Consider the following 27,042-nt stretch of genomic DNA (forward strand, 5'->3'; position numbering starts at 1 on the left):
GCTCCAGGTGAGACTCAACGAATTACTTAACGCCAGTAAGTTAGTAGTACATTTACTGTACCTGAATTGCCATATAGTAGTATAGAAAATGTAATGTGATAAAATATTTTTACCTAACCCGCCATGTTAAACTTCCCTATCCCAAGCGTGATGTATATAACTTCGTTACTTCTCGAGTGATGTAAAGTTGAAAAAAACTCACTCTGTGATGTAATGAAACCCATTTAAATAACATTGAGTGCTTAACTTAAAAAATATACCTCTATGGAACCAACGACGTTCAATTCAGCTAGAAATCAGCTGTGCACTTGAATTTTATTGTTATGTTTTGAAGAATTTTCCTAACCTAGCTTTTGTTTGTAAATAAACGTTACTGTTAGGAGATGAGTGAAATGGATAATGAAAAATATTGTTCGTAACCTCCTGTATATTGTCGGGTCAGGTAAAATCTTGTACTTCGGTAAATTATGCAACTCGCTTCCGCTCGTTGCACAACATTCACCTGCGTGATGTAAAAACGCTCTTACTACACTTGTAAGGTAAATAGCTATTTCACAATTTCAGTAGAAATAAAGTTACATTGATCAATGAGACTAAGCATTTTTACATATGATCATAAAACATTTAGCCTACCTTAATTCTTGGAGAAATTCCAGTCATGTTGAACTCTGTGAGATTGTTATGAGCCAAATACAGGTGTGTCAGATTCTCATAGCCTCTTCCGTCCGGCAGTTTGAAACTGTGCAACTGGTTGCCTTCCAAGTTCAGTTCAGAATGGTCAGTGTTGGGAATCAGAGGTAGTGAAATTGGGAGGTTTGTCAATCCTTGGTGCTCACAATTGAAAACATTGCCTCTATCTAGAGGTCTGTAAAGGCAACTACAATTGGCAGGACAAGTAAGAGAAGAGCCGAGTGTTTTCAATTCACACATCAGCCTGTCCTGAGGAACGAAAGCTAGAGGTTGCTTCTCCAACGTCATGGGTTCAAAGCACTTCAAATTTTGGGAGGGAATATTGAAAAGATACTGAATTTCGGGGGAAAGCCCGTTTTGCAAAAACTGAACAAAAGGCAGAAGAAGGCAGTTGCAGTTGAAAGGATTGTTGTCGAGCTTGACTTTATGCTGTTTGACCCTGTCTCGCTCAAAGGATGTGGTGTAGTTCTGAAGGTGATTGTTAGCCACCAGTAGGAACTCCCAGAAGTTCACCAGAGAGATGTTGTTGTTGGAAAGATCTATCATCACCTCGTTGCTGAGAAAGTCCAACTCTGAGATCTGAAAATAGATTGTCAACATGAAGATAGGAATACAATAATACTTAGATATACACACAGTACAAATTTCTAGGATTTAGTTGTATGGATCAAAATTAAAGGAAAATTGGTAATGAAAACTGAGAAAACCTTCAGTAGTTACAGCAAGATAGAGAACATATTCCATAGTAACAATGAAATCATGAACATAATCCACGACCACAATTTTGGCAGGTCACGGTAAAATCAAGAACATCTTCTGCAGTCACAGCAAACTTCATAAAATCTACTTCAGTAGTCGCGGTGAAATCATACAAATCTTCTGCGGTCATTGTAAAATTGGGTACATAGTCCGTGATCAAGGCGAAATTTTATACATCTTCCGTGGTCAAGGTAAAATTGAGAACACCTTCAGTAGGCAAGGCAAGATAGAGAACATATTGAAATCATGAACATAACCCACCACCACGATCTTGGCGAAACCATTTACATCTTCCGCGGTCACGGTAAAATCAAGAATTAACATACTCTGCAGTCACAGAAAACTTTATAACGTCTTCAGTAGTCCCAATGAAATCATGAAGGTCTTCCGCGGTCTGTGTACAATCGAGTACATCATCCGCAATCACAATGAGGTGCCCGAACTATAACCTATATAATGTGATTTGTACCTTTTGATTTATATTTTTATCTTTCCGAATGAGAGGTACTGGAACTCCGTTCCGCTGTCCCCCCCCCTCCAAATCATGCACTGGTTTTAAGTATACTTATATTATTCTAAGAGGTAAGTTTATTTGTAAAATAAAGCACTTCATTCATTCATTCATTCATTCCTCTATTTGAAATAAGGGTATAATAAATCTGATAACGCAGGTTCTCACCGTAACTTTCTGGAAGCGGTTGAAGGACAAGTTGAGAGTTTTCAAGTTGGTAAAGAGCAGTCTCCAGTCTCCGTAGATCTCTGTCAGGGAGTTATTGGCCAGCTGGAGATGCTCCAGTTGTTTGCAGTTGTCCAACACCGAGTACGTCCCATAGTCATCAAGCTGCAAAGTCTGCGCTAGAGTCGTCAATTGATTGTCGGAAATGTTCAGAGACCTCAGCTTGTCCAGAGTCTTGAACTGATCCCCTCGAATGTCCCTCAGTTTGTTGAACCTCAGGTCCAGAAACTCGAGGTTTTTCAGTTGCAGGAAAAGATTTCTGAAACAGTAATGTAGAAATAGAATATGTGCATGCTTTTGCGCTCTAGTTATTGCTAAAATGGTGACTTATGTACTCTTCTTTAGAGTAAAGTCAAGCAAATTCCGGCACTTGATAACCAGTCAGTCCAGATTTCTCGAATACAAAAATAATTTTAAAGCAAAATGTACATTTAGTAAAAAAACAATTCAGAAAGGAAAACGTTAACATCAAAACAGAACATCTGATTTTAGTTAAAATAATAAACAACTGATTATTATTTGAACAGGCTAATTCAAAGACCATCATAGTACAGATATGAGATTTTACATTTGTAGGAAAAAAAATCAAACAGTCAAATACAAATAGATCGTGGCTACAGCTGTTGCTAAAACAACGGACTCTATTCGTATTAGTCTTTAAAAAAGTGCAAGAATAGACAACCATTCAATCTAAGTTGTTCAGAACACAATGCTCCTGGTGGTGAACTATAGAACTTGGTATCTTTACCACAGATAGATACCACAAAATACTGTGTTTACTATTTTACCTAGCTTAAGAATGGGGTACGTCAGTCCCGCTTAACTCAATACCAAAGCACAAACCCGTCATTACAAATTAATTTTTCTTCCTACCACTGCTTGGAAATGATTACATTGCCACACTTTCAGCTACAGTTTTCAAGCTGCACACAAAAAGTTTTTTTTAATAATTTATATATTTTCTTTCTTCAACAATTCAAATTTATCTTTGTTAGTGTTATGGAGTTGAGCATATAGTACAGTAGCTATAAATGACAAATGAAAGGAAAATATCTACGTTCAGTCTCCATTTTAATTTGTAGCCCTCTCAGAGCGTGGTTTTTTTAAATTCAGCACAAATTTAATTTTAGAAGGTACCGTACTTTACCAATGCGGGTACAAACTATTCCTCTGGGGAAAGTTGTAATAAATATTGGCAAATCAATTTATATAACTTGTTTTTAAAATAATCTAAAGAGTTTTTGAGAGGAAATGTCGGCTTTCAGAACCTGGCAGATGAAACATCTTAGTGACCACAGGATAAAACATCTATATTTAAAGTTTACTACAGGGTCCAAGACTGATACAAATGAAATCAGCTATATTACTCTGGCTTAATTGTATTGCTGCAACTGGAATAATTGGCCTAGAAGAATTTTTAATAGGCCAAGTAAAAATTTTAAAACTTGAAAAACTGATAGTGATAAAATGAGGATTCTATTATTTCTATTTGATAATTTTGACATTTACCTACGTAATGTTAATCATTAACCCTTCATTTTGAAATAACTACAGTATTATATAAGATAAGTTACTTACGATGGTAAATCCGCTATCTGATTGTAATACAGCTTCAATGTTTTCAGTCTACCGGTTCTACTGAATAGTCCTCCTGGTAAACTTGTGATTTTATTTTGACTTAGATCAAGATATTCAAGATTTTCCAAATCTAGAAAAATCTTATCAGGTAATGTGGTGAGCAAATTGCGATTCAAGTGCAAATCCACTACGTTGATGGATCCTGAGAACATGTCTTCAGGTAAAGATGTAATCTTGGATCCGCTCAGTCTGACTGTCTTGATCTTCGTGAGGTTCGCCAAAAATCCCGGAGGTAAGTGAATTGGTCTTTTATTTTCATGCATTTGAAACTCTTTCAATTCGGTGTTCCTTGACAATAGCCCTTGAGGCAAACTAATGAATGCGTTGCCATACAAATTCAGATGTGTCAGTTTAAGCAAATCGGAAAAGAGATCCGGCCTGATGGTTTCCATCTGGTTTGAATTTAAATCTAGAGTCTCGAGATTCGGCACACCTGAGAAAACAGGCCTGGTAAGGTTATTGAGCCTGTTTAACCACAGATTCAAGAGTCTCAAACGATCCAAATTCTTAAAAATTCCCGGCGGCAAATACGTCAAGTTGTTGCCCCCGAGTTCCAGTACTTCCAGTTTCGGTGTAAAGTAAAATATTTCTTTAGGCAAGTCAACGTAATTGAACTTCATATCTAGAAAAGTAAGATTCCCCATGTCTTCAAATATGTCGCCTGGCAAAGAAGTGAGTCCGTTATTGCCTAAACTCAGATTCGTCACGTAGTTAAGCTTTTCCATGTGCTTTTTCTTCAGTGTGTTGTTATAGCTATTGTAGGATTGAATTTGAAGATTTTTGATTCTCTTGATTCCGAAGCTGGACATCAATTCACTAATGGAGATGTTTGGTAGTTTAGGGCAATGACGGAGGTAGAAGTTGTCCACATCGCCAATCTGAAGACTCGGTAAGATTGAGAAATCTGGGTCGTTGGTTGTTGTACATTGGAGCTGTACACTTGGAGATGAATTGAGATCAATCTGTAGAGCGAGCTTGGGATCCAGCTGAGGGCAGAAGATTTCAAACTGTGTCGGAGACTGGTTGGAGCAACTGCATGGGCTGGCAGATGATGACAAGTTGGCACAATTGAAGTGACCAGTGGATATTGTTGAAACAGCTGATACCAGCAGTGCCAACAGTATTATCAGGTCTGCCATCCTGCAACAAACAAATACCACAATAATTATTGACTTTGTTTATTTATGAGAATGTTTAGTACAGTAGTAAAATGTGGTAGAATAAGGCTAAGCTAGTCGCCTTACTTACTTATTTTATCTTTTTGAACTTGGTATCCTTTTCTAGGGAATTAAAAATGCTAAACATAAGTGTTCTTGACATTTTTTCATAAAATCTGCCATTTTTGAGTAATTTAAGTTTTAAAAATTTAAATGGTCGCCATTTTGAAATTTTAAGTAGAATCAAGATGAACTACTTTTTTCAAACATAGGCCTTTTCAATCTATATTATTCATATGGATCGGTTGAAAAATTTCAAAGAGAAAAATTTGTATGTAAAAAATACAAAGTGGCGGTTAACGAAGCGATTTTGGAAAAAATTTTATTCTTGATTTACTCTTTATTTTGACCCAAGGATTCACTACGTAAATTATGTCTCCCACCTTTTATGAACACCCTGTATATTTCACATAACAGATTTGTGATTCTGCAATGGTGTGGCCCAATAAAAATCATGACTCCCAAAACACTTCAGGTAGATAAGAAAGATATAACCAATGTGGACTCAACATATGACATTTTTAATTGAATAGGTACGTTTCCTATTTTATAGTTACTGGAATTGCGACAACTAATCGTACGCGATGTACAGAGATTTGCAGAAGAGTTGCGGTAGACTGGCCAAGGTCAGTTGTGTAGTACCAGGGTAGCCAACACAATACAACACAACTGCCAACAACAACGACTGATAGGTTAGCGCCAGTAGAAAATATATTCTGGAATGTCACGTAAGAAGGTTTCTGAGAATAGCAACCGCGGTCATACCATCAAGTGTTATAAACAAAATGTTACCAACATAACTTCGCGGAAAATTAAATGTCATCCCGTAGATACTTATTACATAGTCTATCGATGGCACTATAACCTTTAAATTAGTATACCATTTATTCTTAAAAATCTATGGTTGTTAAGAAACCCCGTAATTTGTCTCCACCGACTAAGAAGATTAACTAGAATAAAATAATGAGATTTAAAAGCTAAAAGGTTTTGAAAACACAACACAGCTTTTACATTTCCAGGTATACAGGACCCAACTTCTAGCCAACGGTCGTTTTGTTGTTGAGCTTAAGAGTTTACTGTTTGTCCTTGGAAGGACAACCATTTGTGCGAAACCGAACAAATGAATAACTGTTCTCGACGAAAATAACGTCACGCTTGAAGGATGTAATCCATTTATCCTGGAATACAAACAATAAATCCACAGCCGACATCATCTAGACCAAGTTTTTGGTGCTTTGGGTGCGTTCACAAAGAAAGCTGTAAACAAGTAACATATTTTCAGCGTGCAATTTTGTCGTCTGTACTCAACAAAAGGTTGCATTTCAAGCTAGTAAGACAATATCTTTATCAAGTGATGAAGAGTTATTTCTGCTTGAAAATGTCGAATTAAAAATTCGTAGGAGAGTCGGTGTTCTGACGTTTTCTGTTGTTATACATTCAAAATACCTCGTTCTGGCCTAGATTATGATTTTGTTGTCCAAATTCAATTTTGGTTATGCGCGGAATAGGGAATAACACAATTTCTATACAGTAGCCTACTATACAGTATACAGTAGTAACTTAATTAGGAAAATTAAATTTAATGTTTTGTGCAATATTAGACGGGCAATCCGATATGATCATAGTTGAGGTTGATAATTAGGAAATTTTAAATATTCTGTACTTTCCGAGAATCAAGACTGGGGACTGGTTGGTGCTTTGCTGCCGGTTTGACCAGTTGTGACCTTCGACTGTGGCTTCACAACATGACGGCGCGTCAGAAACTAATCAGCTGATAGCGGGAAACACAGGACTTGAAAACCCCTCTGTTTGGGTAATATACATGGTTCAACGAAATCCCATCTTTGGACGTAGAATTTATTTTTAATCGTCACAGCTATCAAAAAATTGTACCAATTTTATTAAATGTCCTAACTACGGCGGGAATGACGGGACGTAAGATAAATTAATAATTATAGTACATCGTCTTTATAGTGCACAAGAAAACAGTTTATTAAAAAGTTACGATCCAAACTGTTTTCCCCTACAGTCACCTAACAAAGTGGGCTTCCTTGCACTGATTATACTGTAGTACAGAAAGTTGCTAATTGCTGCATTTACTTACTTTTGCCGCACACCACTATTCCAACCAAACAACACAAAACACTGGCACGTAATACGTGTAGGCCTATGCTTGAAAATAGGTTGGCAACAACTAAAATTCTACGACTAGCTGTTCCAGTGTTTCCCATTTCGTTCAACGCTTGGATTTAACCTAACCTAAAACGTGTTGTTTAGAATTTTAATTAATAATTATTTATTTATGCTTTATAGTAACTGTAGGACAAATAGGACGTGTAACCTGATTACAAACTGCCTTCACCCGCTAGTTACACAAATAACTAATTAACGTAAAACAGGATCAATATCTTTGAAAAAGTATAGCAAGTATATTTGTAATTGGATTTTTGTTTTTGGTTGAACCATGTTGAACCTAAGATATATTTACTTTTATCAATAATTGACGAAGTCCAACGGAAATAAAGCTTCTTAAATTGATGAAGAAGTACAGCCGTACTTGTAGATGTATATACTGTACGAGTTTTTTATAGGTTTTTAAAACACTATGTGGCCAAAGCCTTACTTTGGATTTTTCTTCTTATATTTGTAAAAACTACTGTATATTCTCAAAACACCATATTCAAAGTACGACAACGAATTGAGACTTGTTGGATGTTAAGGTTACTGAATGGATAGATTATCTCGGTAATTAGTATGGTAACAAACAACACAATCGTTTTGCCTTCAATCTACAAAACGCTGGTCTGTTAAAAGTAACATAATAATGTAATGGATTAGTTTCTCTACTGTTGCTAGAATGCGCAGTTTTTTAATAGATTTCATTTTAATATTTTGATTTTTTTGTTATTTAACTTCTTCATTTGACTAAATAACTGTATCAGCAAACTGAAACATAGGTTCGCCCAATTAATTAGTAGAAGTAAATATGATATATATATATATATATATATATATATTATGGGTAAAAATTAAAATCACAAAATAACAATAAAATTTGAACCGTAATGTTGGAAGTTGTACCATAGATGAAGTAATATATGGTGTTTATTTATTCTATGGTTGTACTATTTTGTTCAGAGTTAAAACGACCATAAAATAATAAATCTTAGTCAAAATCGAGAATTTTTTTTGATCCGATTCCTTCGTTATTTGATGGGCTAAACAGGAAATCAAAATTTCAAAAATAGGAAAAAATACCCATGAAACACCATGGATTAGTATGGGCATACCAAATGGCATGAAACCCGAACCACATATGTACTGCAGTCTGCAGCTTTGTAAACATCCACACACACATCCCTAAAGTCAGAAGGGCCCGAATAGGATATTAAAAAAAAACTAACTTTAAAAATTTTAATAAAACATATGCTCCGTATGCTATGTGTTGGTGAAAGTAATGGTATTCTGTTATTTTCAGCTAACATGTTTTCCAGCTGGTTTTGTAATAATCCTGAAACATTCTGTGTTTTGGTCTACCAACACACCTAAGATAGTGTCACTTGAGCTGACGAATTCAATGTTCAAACTTGAACAGCATTTGGCAACCACACGTTGATTCAAATATTAGGTAAAGGTAGGATTGTGCCTGTGCTTATTCCACCGGACATAAAGCCTGCGATGCACCTTCTACAGCAAACACGTTCAAATGTCGGAGCACATCCTACGAATGAGTTTTTTTTCTCGAATTCTTTTTGGGTCTCTTTCACACAATCACACATCAGAGACTCTATCTTCTTGCATTCATTAAACTTTGACAAGGGCTGCAGCTTCCCTATAATTTTAGGAATGTCATAATCATGGTCTTCATACGATTCACAAAGTGTGATTGTTTAATAAGTTTGGTAAAATAATAACCTACAGTGAAATACACTTAAACATGCATTATTTCATTGTCAACTTATAGCTCAGTAGGCTATATATTACATTTGTAAAAAAAGCTGTGTTGAAATTAAGCTTCTTGGCACGAATTTCACAAGAAAAATAAATAGGTTATTGAGATAAGGAAAATCACAGAAGTGTCTTCTTGCAACTATTTCCAGAGTGTTTCGGAATTCTCACTCAATATTGTTAGCGTTGTTTCTTGGTCAAGATTAAATGCAACTCTAATAATATAACTCAAACAAAATCTGTGAGTTATTACTATTCTTTCAGGTTTTTGTTTTATTTGGGTTAACAAATTTATTGTGTTAGTTTGTGATTTTTCGTTAAAAAAACATTCATTAAAAGTAACTTGAACTGATCAACCCAGAAATGGATATTCTCTTTTGACATTGTTTTACAACCGTGTACTAGGTACAGTTTTACATTAGTATACTAATTCAAATTTATAGTAATAGAAATTAAACAATTGTAATACTAATAAAAATTCTATTGAACTGGGAAAGCTTGATTTCTACATCCAAACTGTAGTAGTTTTGTTTTTTAAACGATTGAGGAAAACACAAATACCCCCGCCGCAGCAAACCTGCAGACTAAGCGAATTTCAACTCGTCTGATTACATTTTTACTAAAATATTTCCATAAATAAGACATATTATTCCCTATTTAAATAACATTAGATTTAACGAGTGCTTAGGTTTGCTGCTACGGGGAAGGTAAAATGTGTTTTTTGACCATACGTCAATAGTATAGGATGAAATAAATAAATTTGCCAAATTTTATCAATATATACCCATAAACAAGTAAACTACAACAATTTTCATTTTCCCCATAAGAATAACATGGGAATTTTTAATTACACTATTTTTGAATTTTCTCCGTGACCGTTAGGCATACAACAGCGCTTCAATATACTAAATTATTTCTTTTTTAAGCTCTACAAAACGGTTTAGAAAGAAATCGCAAAATTTTTAGTTTTTAGGTTCAAAAATGGGAAAACCCCATTTTTACCCCATAAAACCCCGTTCCCATGGTCCGATTATGCTGGATCGCGAACTCGTTTGAATAAACGTAGGTTTACACGTTTGTACCAAATTTAATCAAAATCGGATCATTTTTGCTCGAGTTATCGCGCTAACGGACACACACACACACACATATATATATATATATATATATATATGAATTTGAACGGATGGTGTTTTTGGCCTCTAGGGACCTCAAAATGAAAAATTAAATCGGTCTCGGGTCCAGGTCTTACCATATGTACTACGGTAATAGCTTATTCCCTATATGGGAAATTCGCTAAAATGGACAACATGATTGATTGTTGATTAATACTATATTAACACAACACAATACTGACCACAAGATAATTTAGTTCAATATAGAGTAGAGGGTAATAATGTTGTACTAACGCATACGCTTTAGTGGCCAATTGACATTCCTCTGTGCAGACATTTAATAATATCTGCAATATAAGAAGCTTATAATTACAATTATATACTGTACGCGATCAGATTTCAAATTCAGAAACGTCGAGAAATTTACATTTTACATATCGGTTATTGAAAATAGCCGCAAACAATACTTTGAACTTGTTAAGTTTATTATTTCCAACTACAAATAAACGAAGAAAATCGAAGTGGAACGTCAAAACCCGAAAACTTTCCTCATTTTATCACAATATCATTAATAGAGCTCAGATGTGTTTATGTTTGCTGCAAGCGGTTTAAGTGGTTTTTAGGTGATCTGTAAAACCACTCACAAAACCACACTTAAAAGAGATTGTCTATAAATCCAATCAATATTGTCTGTCGACAGAGTCCAAAATAATTACAAACTTCAGATTAACGACGGATTAAAGCGTGAATATCAGCTAATAAATACCCGGTATCGAGGTACCTCGATAATAAATTATGGGAACAGACTACACTTCGACGATTTAAAAACCATGCCAACAAGTTGTACCTAGTTTTGTTTATAGTTTTGGCCACCGGGTGAGTGTTGCTAAATGTCGTGTTCTTTCATGTACCGACCGTTTAATCATGTAAGACTGAAAAAGTAACTTTTTGTCAATTATATTACCAATTAACTGATTAAGGGGCGTAACTGAGCGTCTTTTAGCCCAAGTAAAAGTGAAGGATGAGTGTAAAAGGTCCATTTCCTATCCAGCGACTGTTACGACTCTAGCCGCGCGTCTAGAGCCGTACGGCTGGAGACGCTTGTCTTATTTCCTATGCCGCGACTCCTGCAACTCCCACTCTAGTGTGACTAGTGCAGTTGCACTTTGACCGTCATGGAAGAAGCTTTGGTAGCGTACATTTTAATGGAAGAAGGGGAAGAAGAAGAACTATTAACGTGCCTTGTTAAAAACAGTGAGCAAACTAACCCATTGTTCGTTGCACGACAAAATGGGGGATTCCAAAGAATTCTTATTCAGAGACATCTTCTTCAAGATGAAAGTATGTTTAGGAAGTTTTTTCATGTCAATATATGTCAGTTTAATTACATTTTATCGTTAATCGGAAGTGATTTAGAAGGAAAACCAGACGTTTTCTCGCACATATGCATCCTTGTTTTGGGGGTGTTTGGGGTTAAAAACAGATGGGTGTTGACGAACAAGTTCAATTAACCTTGAATCATCCATGATTTTGAAGGCACACACTTGAAACTCAGTATTTAACTATCAAAAACCACACAATCAAACAACTCAGTATACTATCAATTCGCACCTCAACTCCGTATGTATGAACTATTTCGTTACAGCCGCGCGACTGAGCGACTGAACTGCTCACGGAGCAGTCCAGTCGCGACGGCTCGAGCCGCGCGGCTCGAGTCGCTTCAGTCGCGCGGCTGTAGACGTTCGATAGGAAACGGTTGCATTTACTTTGCATTAAAGCAGTCAATTTTTTCAGCCGCGCGGCTCGAGCCGCGCGACTAGAGTCGTAACAGTCGCAGGATAGGAAATGGACCTTAAATGGGATATGTCCGTTGTAGTATTTTTTTACGGCTCCATTGGTTACGTTTAAAAACAAGTAGAGAATATAGAACTTAGAAAGTAGCACGCTTTTTAAATATCTCATCCGTCTAGTTCTTAATACATTACTTTGGGTTAGGCTTAAACAGATTTACTGCAAACGTGTATAAAACTAGCTAGAAGAGCTTGTAAGGTATTTAGGATCAAAACAACGCGACGTTTATTGCAGAGAATCGCGTAACCCAAATCTTATGATCACTATCAATAACTGTGTTCGCAAATCTTCACAGAGGCAGTGGAATTGGTGGCTAAATTTAAATATACTTTCACCTGATACTCCCCAACAGTAAGCAACCCCTGAAGCAGCGCACCTGCATGTCTTTCAAAAATTTCACTCCTTGTATTCACTGCTTGTATCATAAAGTGCGAGAGACCTATTTAGTTAACTTGGTCTTAATAAGTTACTTCTTGATTTAAGTTTTAACATGATACAACGAAATAAATATTTCATTTTACATTTTAAGCCTTAACAGACTAAGGCTTGAGTAAATCCAGAATGAAAACAGCGACTCATCAACGCCCAAAAAGAGTTGGTCAAACTGTGTGTTTTTAAGTGCATTGACTTTAGGCACTGAAATGGAGTAGGCAAATGACATAGTTGGAGTAAACGTCCATTATTTATGATTAGATTGAGCGCGACAAAATCCTTAGTAAAATATTCTGCACACATACTTATATTTGGAAACAACGTTTCATGAGATATCAATACAACCGATTTACACGTAAATGATAAATCAGTAGATTAGCCTAGCCTCGATTTTGCTGGTAAACAAAAAAAAACAAATATTCAACTGAAATAAAAACTACCAAAACAATTTGGAAACCCCCAGTTTAAAATTTGAAATTTCCCTCAAAACACTCTTAGAACTTTTTAAACGCACACGATAGAACCGCAAAAAGGGTTGAGAATTCGAACGAATCTTTACAAATGAATCTTCTGAGAATAAAGAATTCGAACATTCTCTACTAATGAAGGAGAACCTAGGCTAGGGCAGGTGAGGGCAGCTGAGCTGGCACCTGGCTTATAGTTCATTGCCCTTCCAAACCTCCTACCAGCGGCCACAGAATGTCTCATCCTATTGTTAATGATAATGTTAATATATTAAACGTAATTGTTGGAAGTACATTGACTTTATTTATGTTTTCCGCCGTTGGCAATGTTTACACAATTGTAAAAGAAACCTTCCAACCACTAATATTATTAACCTCGAATTTTTATTAGATAGCATCCAATTTTTGGCGAGTCATGAAGAGAAAAAAAAACGATTCTCACATTAATTTGAAGGAGCACACGGCTACCTATAGTTTATTTGCGCTGCATGATAAAAGGGGTTAAAAGAGGTTTTCCGAATACATGCACTTTTTAGCGTACTAACTCAAGAACAGTTGTGGGAACCGTTTGGAAGCCCAATCAAGGATGCAAGCAAGAGAAAATCCACAGACATTCTAGTCATAACAGACTAGTCGTCATAAATGATAAGATAAGCGTGCTAACCGGCAGCACCACGAGAAAGATTGTCAACAATGCAAGCAAACAAAAACCAAAATAAGATGTCGCATAAGAACAGAGATGTTGTAGGTTATGGCGTGATAACCGCCACAATCAGGTGACATAACCAAACCACAGCCTGGAGGAAGTGGGAGGGGGAGGGGGTCGCTTTCCCTCAGGATCCGGGTTCCCTAGGGTGGAGGGGGACGCGAGCTACCGGACCAAAACAAAGATGTTTGCGCAACTTCATCTTTGTTTCGGACACGCGTTCCAAATGTTATGCTTCACAATGTAGGTCATCTCTCAATATCAGTATGGTGGAGCTGATCATTTTTGTTCAGGGAATTTGTGGTTTAGCCTGTAATTAATAATAAAACTAACAACCTGTGTCACTTCGTGATTTCAACATCCGTGATATATTTGATATAGTTGATAAGGGTGAAAGCGATTATGTCTCATCATATCCATATCACAGACAACAGAAACATTAAAGTAAAACTATATTGTCTGTGTCCCTATTTTCCTTGCGTGCGCGGTCTCTTCTAGGGATCTTAGGAAAATTACAAATAGTAATGAAACATACCATGAAAACACAAAATCTAACGTAAGTCATGAACCACTTCTTTACACTTTACACAAATAACTTTATAATATTTTACTTGAATTCACTAAAACATTAATAAAACATACTATGAAAACACAACAATCCTCTCACTACACAATATCTAACGTAAGTAATTTTCTTCATTACATTTTACACAAATAACATTACAAAATTTTACTTGAATTCACTGAAACATCACCAACTACAACAGGTAACCCCATTTTCGGATGGATGTAAATAAAATTATAGCATGGCCATCTTTTTTTATGTAAACAAAAGTAAACTTGAAAAACAGTTGACGACAGAATTCATCACTTTTTAAACTATGAAATTTTAAAATTCTATAGGACGAAGGTCTTTCACGGTATATCATCCGCAAAAGGCACATCTAGGAGGAGCAACAGCCACTGGGAGGAGCCGAGTAGCCCGAAATGATTTTTGAGATAAGAATATGTCTGTATGTTAATCGGGAATGTGATACCAAATTTCAACCCTGTCGGTTTAGTATTTTTCGATTTTACTTGTCACCAACATCCATCCATCTATCCATAGATCCAATCTTTCTCAGTTATAAAATTTTGAGATCTGCACTGACAACCATGAGTTTTTTGTGCGATTTAAAATTTGCGTTATGGGATACCTAACATAACAGTAGTGAAAAATGGATTAGACTTGCTATCGTACACAATTGCTGGAACAGGTAAAATTGTCAGTGACTGTAGGCCTATATACTGCAAATGAATTCTGAATAAGAAATATGACAATATCATGATGGAAATTATAAAATGAAATAAACTACCATTTACATATCTTGACCCAATTTGGATTTTGCATTTGGACACACCCAACAGATTTCAACCCGCAATAGCATAACATAAAATATTTTGACTAGACGACAAGACGAGTCAAGATCCTGTAAGGCGAGACAGGTTATATAAGGTAAGCTAACGACTTGTTTGTTATTGGATAGAAATACACGGCGTCAACACAATCTGGGGTGAATGAGGACTACTTGACTCATGTACATCCAACACAGATGATTCACAGCTGTACCACAACAACTAGCGGAAAACTCAACAAAGTGACCATCTGTTTGATCGAAACAAAATTGCCAATTAGAAAAGTTGGATACTCTTGAAATGCGAAGTAAAATAAACGGTATCAGCAATCTGACTTACTTTCTCCCATAAGATTGTCAACAACCTATGGGTGGTGGGAGTAACACTATGATATTTTGGGAAATAGTTATTTGTGCAACTAGTGAGAAAAGTGAGCAATTGACTCACTCGAGAGAAATCCTTACTCACGAGCCGTAGGCGAGTGAGGAATGGTTTCTCGAGTGAGGCAATTGTACTTTGAACTCGAGTTGCACATTATATTTTTCCTACAGTTACCATAAAACAAATAAATTTGTGAAGAAACATAACCTATTTTTACACAGAAGTGAACTTTTAATATAACATTTAATGTAAAGTGACAAATACAACAGTACAACAGCTGACCAGCTGATTTACAGCCAGTGCTGCCAACGTATTTCGCGCGCATACGACGTTGCCTGCATGTTATGCGCTCACTATTTCGTGCCTTCACGTTGCAAATCTGGAGTGAGACAAAGTAATTAGAGTGAGACAATGTTAACATTGTCTCACTGATGAGCGAATTGGCTACTTTGCTTTCTCAAATCAGTGAGAGAACATGTGCATTGTTAGGTAACTGTAGGAAAAATAACAAGTTGCACTAACCATTGAACCGTACTTGTTTACAGCAATGACGGTTGCACCATTTTGTTTAGGATGGGGGACATAACACATTCATTTTCATCAAAACCGGGTTTTTTTTCTAAAATCCGATGCTTGTTAATTGATGGGGTTTTTTTTATGGGAAAATTACATAAGTTACAATAACTATGGAACCGTAATTTTCAAGGAAATGTTATTGGTCCCATTTTGTTAAGAATTTTAAGGACTATAACATACTAAATATTTATCAAAACCATTCGGACCATTTTCTCTTATTTTATGGGAAAATAACTTCATTTACAATAACCTTTTAACCGTAATTTTTACAGAAAGGGGAGTTCTACAATTTTGTCCAGAATTTAAAGGGCTACAACATACAAAATGTCTATCAAAACCGTTCGGGCCATTCTTTAGAAAATCCGATTTTCCCGTTATTTTATGGGTTTCATGAGAAAATCACGATTAAAAATAAAAATTTCTAAAAAACCTACATACCAAATTTAATCAAAATCGGACAATAGGGTTGGACTGTAGATCTGTACACATCCACACACACACTGACGGACCTCGCCTCGAAAACCACTTGTTTGGGTACATGGGACCCACAACGGGTATATCCACTCAAAACTCAAACTCGAAAATTTTGACGTAAACAATACCTTCTCCATATAACTTACCATGTATAGGGGGAGAAAGTAAAATTTAAAGTGAATAAATTGCACACCTAGGTCTTTAATCGCATTTGCGTCCAGTATCCAAAGTCATATGTGCTACTGCCTTCAGTAGCGCCTACGTGACCATGTGGCCGTGTTAGCTAAGTGGTGTTATTGTGTGAGTACCCACATGTGTTAAGTGTGGTCAGCTCTAGACTGGTTGTGATTTGTCGCCTTCGTGATGATTATCCTTGGGAATGACTCACGCTGTGAGATTCACCCAATCACCGCAGATCATTCAATTCACCTCCTAAGTATGTTTTCTGTGGATGCGGTTACCATAGGTTCTGGCGCACACCACTGGGAGCGCCATGTAGTTACGTAGCGCGTACGCCGTAACTACATGGCGCTCCCAACGGTGTGCGCCAGAACCTATGGTAACCGCAACACAGCTTACGATCTATATTTAATTATTGTTGTCTATGGTATGAAGGAACTTGTTTCCTGTTCACTGGCTCGGGCCATAAACCATTGGCTAGTCCCCAGACGAAGGGTATATGACAGGGTCCATCATACCACTACACACACCTACAACTGTGATTCATAGTATTCAATAAGCAGAAGCATAGTAGGCATACCCTATCGATAGTATTCAGTAAGCTATATATACCTGACACAGTCCTGTTAGTTGTAGCCAAGATAGTGTTGCTGTTGTATCGCATCGTCTACACATGTCTAACTAGTGTGCAAAGGCATTTTGCACTCGCGTTACCACATTATATTATTCCTACAGTTACTACAAAGCATATAAATAATTAGTCTTTTAAACACCATACAAACGTTTTTAGGTTAGGTTAAATCCGGTAAACACTGCAACAGCTTTGGCAACGAACAGCTGATCGTAGACCTATTTGCAAGCGTACACGGATTACGTGCCTAATACCACAAAACAAAGCGTAAACCCACCTTGCTAACATAAAAAAAGCATTGGAATACAGTACATTCATTTTGGAATACAAAGCACGCTGTTTTGTGTTGTTTTGTTTGAATACTGGAATGCGGAAAAAAGAGTGCAGCAAAAGTAAAATTGTGTTTAGTATAAAACCATCTGTAGTAATCAGTAGGCAATGGCACGAGACGAAAAATGTTAAATTCTTAATCTGTGGCTTCGAAATTGCAAAAGGATGACAAAACACAGCGCTAATTAAACGTACAAAGCAATTACTGATATATTCTATTCCTGACTTTGTGGTGTGTGCTATACATTCACGCAGAGAAACTTTCTATTGCCAGAATAGCCCAGACCTCAGTCGCCGTGGTTGACCTCGACACACGAGATAGGCCTACAAGACATCCCACTCAGTTCAGCACAGGGCCACTCGCAAACCTTTGTATACACACAATAGTGTATGGTCTGTACTTTGTAACTTAACTAGGCCGGAGAAAACAGCAACAATCTTATTTCGACCGAACAATGGTTTTTTAAAGCGCTTGAACAAATTATATGGGAACTAACATGAAACACATGAAAACTCCAAAAATCACAATCTAATGTAAAAGTGTACTTGCAGCACGTTGTTTATTTTATTACTGTGCTACGCGTATGACAATGGGTCAAACAACGAACATTTTCTTTAATACGCCAGGCCCTATTTATGGGAGGGGTGGATACGAATATTGATTACATATGAAGGTTGCTGGTTTAATCCTAAGTGGAGTCATTTTTTTTTTCAGAGACACCACCCGTCATTGGACTATATAAATTAATGATGCTAGGACAAAATTTGACTTTAGATGGTAACAAGATCAAGATTTGGAACAGTCCCTTAAAAAATAGCGTCTGAAAGGAATGTTCGTAAAACACGCAGACTCTTGCATAGAATCTACTTAATTGTAGCGAGTGTAAAAAATCCTGGGGACAAAGATGAATAAAGATCTCCTCTTGTAAGGACAAAATCTGGCTGCACTTTAGTATTTGTCCTACATTCATTCGAACGAATATATCGATCGATATATCGATTATTTCATTCGATATATGAAGTTTGGTTAACCTAACTAACCGAATGAAATAATCGATATATCAAATAATCTATATATCGATATTTTTCATTCGAACGAGTGTAGGACAGATACTAAAGTGCAGCCGTAGATTCTATTTTTCCGAACATAACTGACTGATAGGGTGGGCAACATACGTCGCATTAAGTTTCACGACAAACAAGAGTAAAAATTACAACACTTCTTCTATCCTTTCTTATCGGGACATAAAATAAATGCTGTGCATCTACAAAAACGTTGACAAAGCATTTTAAAACACGAACCCCGATTTACCATGAAAACTGTAGCAGTAATATAGTAAACTTCTCTCTAGGTATCCAAGCCAAAAACAAAAGAGTGGCCAAACCTAGGTGCGACTCCGCCATTTTGTGTAATCACTTATTCAGTGCAGACGACGCGAGTAGGTCTTGGACCGGTACCAAGAACTGAGTCAGGTCGCCAAGCCAGTGGGGCGATGCCCGAGAACAAAACTAAAGGGTTGCCTGCTAGAGGCCGGAGGCAGATACTGAGAAAACTATTGGCTTTAGGACAGATATTTATTGGCATCTTTAGAAGGATTAGGATACGGTATGCAGACTTTAAGTTATAACGAGGTTTGGAGGGTGTTTTTTCTACGGCTTACAATACTGTAGATACGATCATTTTTGTAACGGGACAAGCCACAGAACAGATCGATTCTGTCCTTTTGGTAGGTTAAAATACGTACATAGAGTGCGTCCCCATTTCAATGATTGATAATTGATTGATTGATACTACAGATGACTTACGGGAATACAGCCCACTGATTATAATTCTCCCGGATTCTTTAAGGGGTCTTAGCAGAGGATAAATAATTAGTTTACCGGTACTTGGATTTTGAAATGGCATAATTCTTCATTAAACATACGAATGTATTAACTAGTAAATTAACCATGGATATCTACAGAAAATCCCTCTTTGAGAGCTTAAAACCGCAGCTAAAACCAAACCCGGTTCCCTTCAAAGTTGTTAATTAACACAACTTCAGCACTGACAGTGTAAATTAATAAAATACCTATGTAGGAAATACCTCTCAGAAGTAACGCTAACAGTCGTCACGACCAGCTTCGCCATAAAAACATACAAATGATTCATAAAAACGTTGACTTCCAACAGTGCAAAAATATTCTCTATTCAGCATAATTTGAAAATCTAAAAATACTACAGGAGTAAAATATTTGCCAAAATGAATTCAAATTGAAACTCAATCGTGGAAAATTACGGTAATGCTTTTTAAAACAGTTTGAACAGAGAAAATATACTACGTGTGATATATAATTTATATATCAACATTGTTTTGGTGTTTCATGTTTTTCTTGCTCGCCAATGATCGACAGATTTTAAATTTATATGTAATTTGCATTGATATCAAAGTCAAAGGTAAAACACAATCATACATTTCTGTGAATAATTTTACATCTGAATTCCTTTAGGTAATTATTATTTTCTTTTCATTTGTGTACAATTTCCTTTTAACATAAATTATTAATAAGGTACCGGCATTTTATATATTTTACTCTCTCGTTTCATTAAATCGTTTGGACAATAATATGTTTTGAGGTAAAATTTTAATCAATACCTGCACAAATTAATGTAACACACGCTTGTAAAAAAATATGAAAATTAGTAAATATTTTGTTAAAAACTTTCCGATAGGATAATTAATTAAATCTTTCTTTACCACGAAGGGTAATGAACACATGATGGGATAGAAATAATTAAAACAGATGCAAGGTTCAACCACTACATGGGCATAACTCACTTCACGTTCATTCAAGAATCACAGCCATACACCCTACAGTGTTGAAACTTGTGCAATCTAGGCCCACAACAATGATTACCAATCACAACCCTCCCCCCTGCACTGAACATTCCCTCAGCTAAACAAATCTGAGTAATTTGATCAATCAACACAAACCCCTCTAAAATACCTCCATACACAACCCCCCAGGCCTACTTATCCGGTGTTCTGTACTTGGGAAGTCATGGATCAGAGTTGGCTACAATAGGCAGCATCGAACCTGACAACACAATAATAAACAGCTGGGCGCAGGGCGGAACGCGGCAATTATGGCGCAACAGGCGGTAAAATAGGCTATAGGGCTACTGGCCGTTGGACAAGGGGTGGGAATCGACTAGGGGCGGCTGAACTGAAGAGATTGATCAACAAGGGCTGAGCTAGAAGAATCGGTTGGCTGTATCCTTCGACCAGTACAGAATACATATTGAAAGAGCGATTCAAGCTATAAAATGGTATATTTCACCCACATACCTCCACCAATGACTCATATCATTACAAGTTCCAATATAGCGGTCATGTTTGTGAAATAATCAAGATTCGTAAAGAAATTATTGGTTTGCTTGGTGGACTATTCGTCAAACTACCGGTACGCCAATTTTTATAATAAATAACAAAAAAACGATGGGGTAGTACATGTATTCCCCCATTCGTGACAAAACTGATTCCATTTTGTTTTTAGCTATTAGCTATACCGAACTGTTTTGCTCGTCTTAACAGTTTTAAGAAAATTAGATCGATCACACTCCTTCAACGTAATAAACATCTCACGAGTTAAAATTACATTTTGAAATTTAATTTGTTTGATGAATGTATATAAAACTCGAATCTAGAGAAAAGGTAAGATGATTGTTTTGCTTGTGGAAAAACAAGAATGTGGAAAATGTTGCAAAATAATCTTGGATTTGAGTATATCGACAATGATCAAATAAAGTGCCTATTTAAAAAAATATTCGTAGCATTTATAAACCAGCTGCACTGTAAGCAACTGTAATCAGCTGTTTCGAAGTGCAAAGTCATACTGACATCGTATTATTTACGCCACCGGCAATGGATCATTTATTACAAGTGCTATTCACTAACCAAGGCTATGAGTTTCAACTTCAAAGCAAAATCGAGGATGTCTAATTTTCAACTGCCATGGTCCATATAGTTGGAGTGGCAACGACAAGATACTCCCATAAAACCTTTCTAAAAAACATTCAAGCAAAAAATCGCAACTAGTATAACGCCATGATAACGCATGGGGCACCGGCCACAACGGTCAACAGTCCTTATCTCCCGGAAATCCGGCAACGATCAAGAACTTCCGGCGTGTCAAACGTGTGTACTCACGAGAAAAGCGTTAATATTCGTTACGGTCGTTACAAATGGCTTCACTGATGGAGACGAATGTTGAAGAAGGTCATAACTCATGAGATATTGACTGGACAATGGACACGACGTGCTGTAGACCGTAATCCGTAATTTATACCTCAGTGGAGACACTTTGAGTGAAGCGTTGTCATGTGGTGAGTATTTATTCTCTTTTGAGGTTATGGATTAAATTATAAAGGGATTTCCGTCCGTACGAAAAAATTCAACAACAAAATAAGCTTCGCCTTCGAAAAGCTGATAAAATGCTCGCTGTCGAAGGCCAGTGCTGCCACAACAGATAACCCAAGGAAACCACATGTTGAACTTTCACCTCTTTGATCTAGTAAATGGAAATTAATAAATGAAAGGCGTAGTTTTAGATAACCCCTCAACTCGACGTTTTATAAATACAGTATGAGCATTGCCATAGATTATCCGAGGTATTGCAAAGCTTGGCGAATTATAAAATACCCCACCACAGTAAACCTGCAGCATCTGCAAGGCAATTTTGCAGTTAACCTGGTTGGACATTCACTAATTAAATCAACATTTAATTTTCATGCGTAACTTACTTTGGTTTGCTGGTACAGAAGCATTAATATACTGTGTATCCCATTTACAGAATCTCTAAAAAACAAACCACGACAGTTTAGGGTAATTTAAGGTTACTGTTTTTTTTCTCTCAATTTTTTACAAGACTTCATCAAGATCTCTCTGCTAGGAATTTGAATAATCTGTGAAAGGTACCGGTAATGATCTACAAGGAAATGATCACATTGCCACACCTGTTTAAACGTATGCTAACGCAAAATAGCTCATTGCCGCTCTTGAGCGAGAATGGTTCATTCCCGCACGCTAATCAGCTGATTTCGGAATTGTCATCTCAACACCATCTCAGCCACGGATCAGGTCAGGCTTGCGTTAGTTAACGACCGGTAAACAAAAATATGAAAACCTTAAGAAAGCAAATATAACCTAAATCAAAATTGCATTTTATATACTGTAGGCCTACATGTAAAAATATCATCCAGTGTGTTATTATGGCTATTAGATACCGTATGCTTTAAGTTAAATTATGGTGGTAGGAAAAATCTTTTGTGTACAGTTATTACGAGCACAAACAGTCATTGCGCTCATACACAAATAGCTAGTCCAGCTAGCAAAAATAACATGGAATAACAAATGTAAAACAAGTAAACACCGAGCACGAGCTGAAGTTCTCTGGAATGACAATGGCGGTAAACGGTAAAGTGCATGAACAATGTGCGCACGCGCAGTCAACTTATCATCGGTGGTCAGTTGATTCTTTTCCTAACCTAAAATAATGTTCTAACAAACTAGTGTATTAAATACAAGTGGGAAGTGGCATGACAAGAGGACAAGACCTATATGGAATGACAGGACGGTAAAGTGAATGAACAATGTGCGCAGTTAAGTTTAACAATTGCCATCGGTTGCTCAGTTCATTCTTTTCCTACATAACCTATGTTTTAACAACGCACCGGTGACGTAGACAACCAATGAGAACACTGCAAACTTTACGCTCAAATTACGTTCAGAAATGATGCGAAATGCGCATGACTATTACCCTATTACTGTTAGATACACTACGGTGTTGTCATTGTAAATTATAACTGTAAATACTGCAGATTGGAATGAAAAGTATATTTAGGTTAATACTGTAACAACACAAGTCTTTACCTGAAATTTCGTGAATAAATTCCAACAGAAGGAAGTAGTGAAGGTCAACGCTCCATCTTGACTCGCAGAACTATGTGTAATACAAAAGTTAGCTAAAACTGTACAAACTCACACCTAACATTCCAACTCGCAAACAATTACCCGACACACCCTCCTGCGACGACGTACACACTCTGACTGTCAGTCTGTCTGTCTGTCTATCGCGCTGACCAGCATCACGTGACCCCCCTCCCCATCCTTCCTCTATCCCCACCACTGAAAACGGCAGCTGCACTGTTTACAAAAGCAACTCAGGAGGAAGTAGGTGTAAGAAAAGGATTCTCTGTTTAATTTGGATTGGATAAAAATATCAACTTTATTCGGAGGAATGAATTTAATACTTTTATGTCTTATAAGAAGGGAATGTCTGCCATTTCTCAACTTGGGTACTGTAAGCTGGAAACCCGCATATAGAAATTGAAATTAAAGTATTTCCATGACGGTAATGTGAAATGTGATATACACACATATGTATGTTTAAAAAAACGAAAATGAAGTTTCTTACGAACATGCTAATTCTCTTTTAGTTCTAAACTTAGTCTAGGAGATACTAATGCTCCATTTACGCCTTTCTATGTGCAAAGTACCTATATATTATTGTTATGATGATATCCTGTGTTTCAAAATATAAAGTCATGATAATTTAAGTATAAAAAAAATTGCAACATAAAAAATGAGTATGTTAATAGTAGAATGTATCCAACTCTTATCATAGCACTGACATCCATTAAACAAATAAGATTCGAGTTTTGAAGATATTTTGACCAAACTGTACACGCTAATCCACATAATATTGATTTTTACATACACATTTTTCCAATCCCATTTATTTAGATTAAGTAGACAATAGACAATAGACAATAGACAAGTTTATTAGTCATTAATTAATTCACAAGAATTACAATAGACATCGTCAATCTAAACAATAGAAACATTATTTATAAACAACTATAAAATTTAAGTCTTTGTTTACAAATTGTAAATTGAAGAAATCACTTAACTTGTACATAGGATTAGCTTTACACCAATAGAGCAGTTTTTTTGAAAATTCATTTAAGGGCAATGCACGAAAATCAACTGGAAACATGTTAAATATTTTGATCCCCAAGTGGGTATGATAGTTTTGAGATCTAGACAGTCTTACTCTACTTACATCAATAAAATTTCTATTTCTAGTTAAGTGGCTATGGACATTTCCTCTTAAAACATGTTTGTTTGAGTTCTTTTTCACAAAAATGGAGACTTCATAAATATACAGATTTACAACAGTTAATATACTAGATTCTATGAACAGAGATTTACAATGGTCTAATCTTTTGGCACCAGTAACAATTCTAATGGCTTTTTTCTGTATCAATAACACCTTACCAATACCAACTCCATTACCCCAAATCACAATACCAAATCTTATGATGCTCTCAAAAAATGCAAAATAGGCTAATTTCAAATAGCTATTAGTGACATGATTCCTTAAACTGCTTAATAAACATTTGACTCTGGATAACCTTGTACAGATAAAATCAATATGATGCTGCCAAGACAGCCTATTGTCAATATATATACCTAAAAGCTTAACAGAACTAAAATCACAGATGTCATGGGTTGAAACCAATAAATTGTCAGTTTTGTCAACATTTAAAAGCAAGCCATTTGCAGAGAACCACTCTGTCGATTCACCTAAGGCATTTTCTGATAGGCAGTGCAACTGCCCTAAGTCACTGTGGCTACAGAACAGTGTTGTGTCATCTGCATAGATTGTGACATCACTACAAGAAACATTAACAGATAAATCATTCATAAGTATTAAAAATAAGATGGGGCCCAAAATTGAACCTTGCGGAACTCCAAAATTAATTAAGTAGCCTATTAAGTATAAGTAAAGATTGAAACCTGCTTCAGTTTACGGTGTAGTCGGATCCTAAAAAAGTAGACGTTAATTTAAACAATTTTAGATTACATTGATTTGTATCGTAAATTTGTATAATAACATCAGTAGATTGACAGATAGTCAGTGTAGATACTTCAAAACAGGCATCCTCAATTTTGTATTTTTTTGACAGGTGTAATAGAAATACAATATTATATGGACTAGGTAGATGTTTTAAAATCAGGAAAGGTATTTTTAAGAGTAGGTAAAATTAAATAAAATATCAAAGAAATGCATGCATTCCAATCGTAAAAAGTGAAGTAACTTGTGTCAGCAAACCATGCTAAAATACCAACATAGAAAGTACTAGGTGGCGTTCGCAGAGGCATCCACAAAATTGAGCGGAGTCATCAAGGGTTCATATTATATTGTTTTTGTCTTACTGCAGTAAAAACAGTATTTTTTCATGCATGCGCTGCAGGTCTAAAGTAGCATTTTTAATATTTAGGGAGTAAAAATCGTTTTTAGCCTCTATGGAATAAAAATCAGCTGTTGTCAACTCAGTTGTATTGTAAATTTCGATTGTAAACGATTGCATGTATCGAAAATATGTATCGATTTGTGCTTCGTAATCATTTTTAATATATTACAGTCTACAGCCTCTTCCCGTAGCATTTTAGCATTGCAGATACATTAATCCATTCCCAAACTCAACACTGCTCACATTTACTACTTCCTTCACCACACCCTACGTCGTGGACCTGTTTCCCTCTCTTCCCATAGCATTTTAGGATTGCAGATACATTAATGTAATTGCCAAAGACAGTTCCCACACTCTGCGCTGTTAGCCTTACTACTTCCTTCACCATTTACTACGTCATTGGCCTGTTTCCTTCCTTTCTCATAGCATTTAAGTATTACAAATTCACTTATCCATCTGCTCAAACGGTTCCCCCACTCTGCACTGCCAGCCTTTACTACTTCCTTCACCACTTACGTCGTGGACCTGTATTCATCGCTTTCCATAGCATTTTAGTATTTTAGATACGTTAATCTAATTGCAACAAACATCCCCACTGTCCGTACTGCTAGACTTTACTACTTCTTTCACAATTTCCTATGTCTTGGGCATGCTTCCATCCCTTCTCATAGCATTTCAGCATTGCAGAAACATTAAAACTGCTACAAACGGTTTCCAGTTCCCACACTCTACACTGCTCACCTTACTACTTCTTTCACCTGTTCCTACGTCGCGGATCTGTTTCCCTCTCTTCCCATAGCATTTTAAGATTGCAGATACCTGAATCTAATCGTCATAAACAGATCCCACACTCCGAACAGCTCGCCTTTACTACTTCCTTCGCCACTTCCCACATCGCGGACCTGTTTTCCTCCCTTCCCATAGCATTTTAGGATTGCAGATACCCTTATCTTATCGTCATAAACAGTTCCCACACTCCGGACAGCTCGCTTTGACTACTTCCTTCACCACTTCCTACGTCACGGACCTGTTTCCCTCCCTTTCCCATAGCATTTTTGATTGCCCATACCCTTATCTAATCGTCATAATAGTTCCAACACTCCGGACAGCTCGCCTTGACTACTTCCTTCACCACATCCTACGTCGCGGACCTGTTTCCCTCCCTTCCCATTGCACTTAAAGATTGCAGATACCTTAATCTAATCGTCATAAACAGTTCC

At 36.5% G+C, this 27,042-nt stretch overlaps 1 protein-coding gene across 1 annotated transcript in view; it reads right to left on the reverse strand.

The window, feature by feature from the left end:
- The window catches only part of LOC128988975 (protein toll-like), a 31,217-nt gene extending 7,619 nt beyond the window's left edge, over positions 1–23,598 (reverse strand). The window contains exons 1-4 of the mRNA XM_054410798.1: positions 23,436–23,598; positions 3,764–4,963; positions 2,129–2,444; positions 634–1,269 (exon numbers count right to left, since the gene is read on the reverse strand). Coding sequence (XP_054266773.1) covers positions 634–1,269; positions 2,129–2,444; positions 3,764–4,962 — 2,151 coding nt within the window. The 5' untranslated portion in view covers position 4,963; positions 23,436–23,598. The remainder of the gene's footprint in view (positions 1–633; positions 1,270–2,128; positions 2,445–3,763; positions 4,964–23,435) is intronic.
- Positions 23,599–27,042: the final 3,444 nt, after the last annotated feature.

This window comes from Macrosteles quadrilineatus, unplaced genomic scaffold (assembly GCF_028750875.1).
Source record: "Macrosteles quadrilineatus isolate MER2022 unplaced genomic scaffold, UCM_ALF_1.0 Scaffold_3__2_contigs__length_128488019, whole genome shotgun sequence".
NCBI classification, from domain to species: Eukaryota; Metazoa; Arthropoda; class Insecta; order Hemiptera; family Cicadellidae; genus Macrosteles; species Macrosteles quadrilineatus.